Source organism: Lygodium microphyllum, chromosome 17 (assembly GCF_053477565.2).
Source record: "Lygodium microphyllum isolate KBCC chromosome 17, Lygodium_microphyllum_v1.1.10, whole genome shotgun sequence".
NCBI classification, from domain to species: Eukaryota; Viridiplantae; Streptophyta; class Polypodiopsida; order Schizaeales; family Lygodiaceae; genus Lygodium; species Lygodium microphyllum.
The window spans coordinates 40,092,084-40,099,755 of NC_141151.1; the positions used below are offsets into that span (position 1 = coordinate 40,092,084).

General features: G+C 37.4%; 1 protein-coding gene across 1 annotated transcript; it reads right to left on the reverse strand.

Moving 5' to 3' along the window:
* Window positions 1–2,755: 2,755 nt before the first annotated feature.
* On the reverse strand, window positions 2,756–3,778 carry LOC148021810 (pathogenesis-related thaumatin-like protein 3.7). The gene is made up of 2 exons (XM_087696663.1): window positions 3,645–3,778; window positions 2,756–3,330 (listed from the first exon to the last, which is right to left on the reverse strand). The coding sequence occupies exons 1-2, from the start codon at window positions 3,703–3,705 to the stop codon at window positions 2,873–2,875; spliced, it is 519 nt and encodes a 172-aa protein (XP_087552789.1). The 5' UTR covers window positions 3,706–3,778; the 3' UTR covers window positions 2,756–2,872.
* Window positions 3,779–7,672: the final 3,894 nt, after the last annotated feature.

A 7,672-nucleotide genomic window follows, 5' to 3' on the forward strand; every position in this document is an offset into this window, starting at 1 on the left:
ATTAGACCATACCACTCAAGCTTCATCATCTTTTGTTTTATAATTATTAGCTTCTTATTATCCTTGTGACCTTAATAGTCCTCATTAGAATTTTCAAGGTCTTCTTTATTTCCAATTCATTGTATTTATCAAAATTGCAAGCATCAAATGAGGATGAAGGATCCAAGGGCAAGGAGAAACGGCCCCCAAATGTTACATCTCAACATCGATCCCTCCTCAACAACTAGCCCATCTAAAACGGCACCTCAATAGTACCCCCACATGCAATCCCATTAACATTGTGGAAGTATCTTGATATATAAAGTAGTAATCCAAAGACCCTCTCAATAAATCAAAAGTCAAAGCTTATGTGTGTCCCTTAAACATGGTTGTTGAAATAAGGGCTAGAAAATTTCCTCAATAGACATCATTCCCAAAGCCCTACTAAAATCATTTCACATTTGACACCTCAGATAGTGAGTTTTTCTAGTTAAGTTAAGTAAGCAACATGGAGTATAATGTAAGCCCCAAGAATCATAAAGTAAGGAGCTAGATGGGGCAAAGAGAAGAGGATTAGTGAGATATAGGCATGTTGAATTAAAAAGGGTTCCTTGAAAAGTTAAATCTACTTCAATAATAAGGCTATAAAATACTTTAGCCACTAGCACAAAGATCAAGATAAGGAATTAGGGGGTTCCTCTAGAAGGAATCTTTTGTAGTATTCCTCACAATCCCAAATCTAGAGGGAGGTTGAGAATAACAATATAAAAGGTCAACAATAGTGAGAAAATAGTAGGGGGTGTAATTAAAAATGTTTGGAATTCATTTTAACACATGGATGAGAACCAATTAGAGCCCTAGTAACAAAGGGGGGGAACTGTAGTTATCTAATTTAAATATAGCAAATAGAGGTCCACAAACTAAACCTAGAGTTTGTACTACTACAAGTCTCAAGTTTCAATGAGATTCTAACTAAACTTAGTATGATGGGTAGGAAATTAGCAAAATGCCTTAAAATAGCAATCAAGAAGAGGATTAGAATGGGTGGACACACTTAGAGTACCAATAGGTAAATTAAACAAGGGTAATGTGTCCTTATGATCAAATAGGGGAACACCACAAAAACCCTAACTCCCTTAAGCGAAGGAATGTTATGGGAAAACATGCACTTTAGGAAAGATCCACAAATTTTGGATCAATGCTGATAGGACCTAGGATCTCATCTAATCTATAGTTGAAGATGGTCTATATGTCATGAACACACCAGAAGCTAGTCCCTTAGCAAACCATAAGTCACTCTCTTAACAACTAGAGGTTGAAGGAAGGTTCTCTTTGCTAACAATCTTCCACATCAATGTCCTTCAAACCCAAGTAAGAATGCCTCATATGTATTCTTCCTTTCCTTCACTACCCTCGATATCTACAAACAAGGCTAAAGCTATCCTATCTTCATCATGCCTAATAAAATCTTCAACCTCTTGTATGGGCCCTTCAATTGTCTTAATTCAAACTAGGGAGGTGCTAAGGCTTTTGTTAATGATGATGCATACCCACCCATCATTGGTGCTTGTTGTATAAAACAACAAAAAGCACACCTCCCATGAGACCTCTTTGTTCTGCTTCTAGGATCGACTTCGAAGATCAAGGTTTCCTTGAACTTGTCCTCTTGTGGCTACATTGACATAGAAAGCAACTCCTCTAGTCCCAAGGAAGATACATTAGAGATACATTGTAACACATCCTTAGTGAATTTTTTAGAATTATAATTGTGTTTGACACTTCAAAGCATACTCTAGATCTATGTTTCTACTTGGAAAAGTTGGCAAGTCGCATCCTCTAGGGAAGATAATGTGCTCCATAGGGACTAGTCTCTATCCATAACTAGTGTAAGGATGTGCTTGCACATGATAAATGGCACACCGTACTCAATGGAAATTGGTCAAATCATAAAAGCAATAGGGGTAGATGTAAATTATGATTTTGGTAAAAAACTGCTTTGTCCCCAAATCCTTGGTAGGTCTCAAAGAATTCTCATTTGTGTGTAGCTTAACAATGTCCATAGTGATCCTCTCAAGCTCCTATTGACTAAGCTCTAAGAAAGGGAATCCAAATATGCTATAAAGGTGGAAGATGATCCATACATAGCCCATATTCTTATAACCATATGCTTGTCTGAGTATACTAGCACTCAATGTCACCTTGAAATGCTAGCTATCTAGATGAGTCCAGAGCAAGTTTAGAGTATCTCTACCTTGAGAGAGAGAGAGAGAGAGAGAGAGAGAGAGAGAGAGGGTCAAGTCCTAGTCTTGAGGAAGTTACTATATGTATATCCTCTACATCACATGCATTCAAGGCCTATTTATAAATATTTATAAATATCCCTATCTATGATTTTTTCATGAATAAAACATAACCCTTTTCTATTCAATCTGTAAATAACCCTTTATATTACACCCTTTTGTATGTAAAAATGCATAAAAATTGTGTTTTAAAAATACCTTATTTTGAACCCATGTGATGCACACATATATTCATGAGTAGCTTACCCAAGGTCCTAGTGGAGTTTTCTAATCTAATTATCAAGTGAAAAGATTAAGACACTTTACTTTAGAACATGGCATTAATGATTGGCACATTGTAATTTCAAGCAAGATAATGAAGCATTGCATATGACTTTTATAGGTTCTGAACACGAGCTTGATACATAGTATACAGAAGCCAATGTTCTATGTTTTCACTACTCAACTTCCCCCATAATTACAACTTAATTAGTCTAAAAGGAAAAGCTTCTGTTTCAATTAGTTAACAAAGAGAAAAGCAGTATCAATAGATATACAAGTGAGTAAAGTTAAACAATAACTTTTTGAGTATCCATGGCAAGGAGTAATACTTTTCAAGGATCAAAGACAATTGTGTAGTCAGTGGTGCCAAAGGGACATGAGATGATAGGGTTTGGGCGGTCACGAAGGGCACCTTGGCAATGGTCAAGGGTGGAACAATCTTGGGCAGGGCAAGAAGGGTTAGTGGGGAAGATAGAGACACCCATGTTGAAGCCCACGAGGGTGGACACATCATAGTAGTCGCGGATGCCGAACCCGCCCACAGTTATCTCAAGTTGGGTGACCCCACTAGGGGGGCCAGTGGTGCAACTATGGGCACCACAACGGCCACGCTCTGCCCAAAGGGTGGCGCCTACCCAATTGGGCGAGGCGCCCACATTGCAGGTTTGTCCAGGGCCTAGCTCTTGGCACCCACCACCCACCCCATTGGTGGGCACCCAATATTGGGCGCAGATGGGCACCCCTCCTCCATTCACCACATGCAAAGTGGTGGCCTTGATGTGGTCCATGCCTGCAGTGATTATCAGAAACACATGATTAAGAACACTCTGATGTTCATGATAGGATCATCATCGCATTGGATGAAGTGCAATCACTGTGAGACTAGGTGATCGATCATTCTCTCGGAAGTGCTGTGTATGGTTCAGACATGCAAGCATCGGTCTTATAATTAGAGGTCATGGCTGCAAGAAGCCACATGAATCGACAGGTGAGGCGATGTCGAATTGCTCAGTCGGCCATTGATAGTGGGATGATAAGCAGACGGGTGGATTGATGGGAAAGGATAACCTGAAAGATCAGTACTGATAGGTTCTGATTGCGCACCTGCTTGAAGCAATAGTAGTAGGACTGAGATGGCGCAACGTGCAGCGACAGGCATTGCCATCACTCTTGATCGCTCTCCAGGCTCCGTTAACGTTGGCTCTGAGACTGCCGAATGCTGCCAAGAGCGAAGCCTTGACGTGATTTATACGCCATCTTGTGCTGATTGGCTCGGGTGTAAAAGTGGTCTTTCTACAGGCTCTTCTTTATTCCAATATCTTCACAACCACCATCCAAATTTTAAAGCACAAGGTTTAGAATCTTTACCTTCACATACCTTTGTCAATATAAAAGTAGCAATTGTATGTAATTTAATTCAAAAATCCCTCCAAAACTCTACGTTCAAGGTTTCTATACCAAAAAATGAAAGCCCTACTTAAACCCGGCACCCCCTGTGTTTAACATCCATTACTCGCTTGGCTTGACTTCCAAGTTTCTATCATTGGGTTTTAGTAATAAAATCAATGCTTGCATGTAATTCCACAATTTTCCCCAAACACCATTCAAAATTTGAAGTAGGTTTAGAACTTTGAAGTTTATACAACTGGAAGTTATTAATGGTGAGAGCATGAGATTTGATTGAAGGATCCCTTCAAAGTGTAAGTTAATTTTTTTTCGCATCTATTACCAAAACTATTATTTTACATTGGTGTCTATCTACATACAGCCCACGCCTTACACTTTTCTATCTTACCTTAGCAACTTGCAATGGGTGTAGGATTTTGTTACTTGCTTATTCCACCTAGCCCAATCAATAACCAATACCAATTAATAGTTCTAGTGCTTGCTTCTAAGATTTCCATATGCATTGATTTTCTTGATTATTAAAAGTCCAGTTCTAGGTCAAATCTTTGTAATGGGCCAAACAAAATCTGAATTCACTTTTTGACCTTTGTTAGCCCTTAATATACATGTATTTATCTTTATGTGGACTTTGAATCCACTTGCTTTTAGATAAAATCAATAGTTGAGAAACTTTATTTGAAGTCTTTTTGTCACCTACACCTTCTTATATGATCTTTGTAAGTCTATGCAATTTACATTTGAGACCACAAATCAGAAACTAGTATGGTCATCACTTGGAGGTCTTTTGTGGAAGAGAAGCTCCTCAAGTCCATGTGCTTAAAATTTTACTCCATATAGAAGAAAGTTTATTGATGTCATTGAAGGCCTTCCATGATGAGGGACTCACCTACACTTTCTTGCATGAATCAAGTAAACACTTGTGCACCTCATTTGCTAAGTTTGTTTTAAGCTCATTTGCAAACTTTTTAAATAACATTAAGAGTTAACCAAAATATTAGAACCCTAACATGCTAGCACTCTTCAATTGTGTGATCACTAATGTGTAGGTCAACTCAATCCCAAATAAAGGGGGTATAGTGAATATAGGGGTGCATCCCCGTTTTATGGGGGATGTAGAGAAGATTTATGGATGTCCCTTTGAGAGCCGCCATGAGACACTCATTTGTATGCAAAAATCATTTAAATAATCCATGGTCAATTTAATTTTGTGTGTGTTTGCTCAAATGTCTCTTGTTTTTTGTTATGGCTCTTTTCCACATTAATCTTGACTAACTCTCGACATAGTTTGAGAGTCTTCACATCACTCTAGCATGCTCTAATCATAATTATTCTCATTCTCCTTCTTTGCTTGACCAACCAGTGAGGTAATAGGCTCAAACTAAAGCCTATGTGTGAAGCTTGATTTTGACTACATTGCATAATAAGGTGTAGTAAAGAGAAGACCAAAACTACATTCTCAAATCAAATTTAAAGTTTGAGGTAGCTAGCCTATAGAATCTCCCTCTACTAAGTTATTAATCTCTATCCATACTTGATCATTCTTGGAGATCTATAGATCACGTTGAAATGGTCAATAAGATATCTTAAAGCCCCATTTTCCTCCCCACATAGTGCAACAATTGGCTATTTTTAAGTAGGTAATATGCATCATTATTTGTGATCATAAGGGTGGCATAGGAAACACAAGCAAATTTGGATTGAATGCTCATATGTACCTAATCTCTAATTTTAAGACAAGCTTTTGATAAATTTTTAAGACCAAAAGATCATCATAGAAGGATGATCTAATCAATTCTATCTAGGGTTCTAACTTATTGGTTTCACCCAGCCATAAGTGTTTGATTGGCAAGATCAAAGCCTCCCACTTTCCTTGATTGGGCTTGCTTTAGTTTTCTAATTAGTAGAGCATGGTACCACACTGTTTGGAACATATAAAGGCAACTTCATTTTATTATTCCACTAAACAAAGTTTGCTAAACTCAATCTTTAGCACATAACAAACAATTTGGTAATCAAGTACTTTATTTCATAATAGTAATCAAATACTCAATCTTTAGCATATAGAAAATAATTCAATAATCAAATATTTTATTTCATTATAGTGATAGAATTTTCACTCCGTAGAGTTTTATGAAATCATCTTTGCACAAAAAGATACTAACCAAGATAGGACCTTCCAATCCTACATGATTAGGCTATATGTGATCACAATTGGTCTATGGTCAACAAGGAATTTTCTAGCTCAAAGTCCCTCTAAGTTTCCCTTGAGCCTTAGGAGCCATCATACATAACAAGGGTACTATCACTCAGTCCTTTGCACTCTTAGGTGCTTGAATAATCAAACAAAATAAAGACCTACCTCCCTCGAGAGTGTACAATCTCCACTCAATAAGTGAGTTTTTCCACTCTCTATAAAATGTTAAGAAGGGTTGGGCTAGGGATCCCAACATCTTGAACCACCATATTCCATAACACATCTAGCTATTAGAAGCATGGACCCATAAGAAGATACGTATCCCATCATTCTCAAATCCAAAATCAAACATATCCATAGAAACATTGTTTTTTATATACTTCTTAAGATAATGTGATACATAGAGTTTATCCTTTCATCAATTCCCATATCATTTCCTAAAAGTAAACTATGATTCTAGTACATTTTTGTGTTTTCTAGTAGCAAATTTGAGAAATTTTAGCCATGCATAATCTATGAAGCAAAAGACTCATCCTACATACTTTTCCAATTTCTCGAGCTTCTTTTAATTACAATGTTGCTTAAATCATTTATGAAATTATTTAATATAAAATTAAAGATTTAAAAATAACACATTTTTCCTTTAACAAACTTGATTATCCTCCATAGGTCAACCATGGTTGTTACATGGTATGACCACAACTTCGTGTTGTCATGAGACAACTAGTTTTACAAGTTGGATGGGTTCAAGGATGACTTTAAGGTGTGATTCGACTTCGGATTGAACATTAGCATTGATGACTCCTTTATCATGCATGGGAGCTTGCATCGCATCTCTTCATCTCTTGGGAGCCATGGAACAGACTCGGTAAAATCAGCAGAGCTTTCACACCATGTGGGAAAGAGAGAGAGAATCTCGATGGATTTTAACAAAGATTCCTATGAGGGAGAAGAAGAGAAGAAGAGCTTGGAGGATTTCAATAGGGCTTCTACATGATTCCAAAATAGAGAGGGGGAAGTGAGCAACTTTGTTGCATTTAATAGGATGGATCTTTGCAGTAGTTATCTTATCTATTTTCAAGGTGCCCCTACCCTTGTTTATATAGTACTTAGGCAGGGGGATTTTGTGTTTAACATTTTAGCTAATATCCTTGATGATGTCAGAGGGAAGGAGCTCCATTTTTGGAACACATCCTCTTTTTTTGTCTCCAAAAAAGGGAAAGCCTTTACAAATTTTTAGAAAAGGACCCTAGACATGTAGCAGCTAGGAAAGGGCATGGGCACTACATCACAACATCCCTCTAAGGCTCACGACCAAGGCAATGATTAAGGCATGGACCTTGGCATCTTGGTCTTTGCATACTTGGTAATAGGCTAGAAAGGCTTCATTGGCATCGTTACAATTATCCTTATTATTAAAAAATCATTAGTGCTAATGTAAAATGCATGGCTTTAATCGTATTTAACATAACAATTCCATTTTTCTAAGCATGCTTGTATTTAATGAAGTGCATGCATGAAAATGTGATAA

Excerpts from the sequence above, each read along its gene's own strand:
- LOC148021810 (XM_087696663.1), bottom strand. The coding sequence starts at position 3,705 with ATGGCAATGCCTGTCGCTGCACGTTGCGCCATCTCAGTCCTACTACTA. Across the intron at positions 3,331-3,644 it reads ACTACTATTGCTTCAAGCAG|GCATGGACCACATCAAGGCC; the intron begins GTGCGCAATCAG and ends TAATCACTGCAG.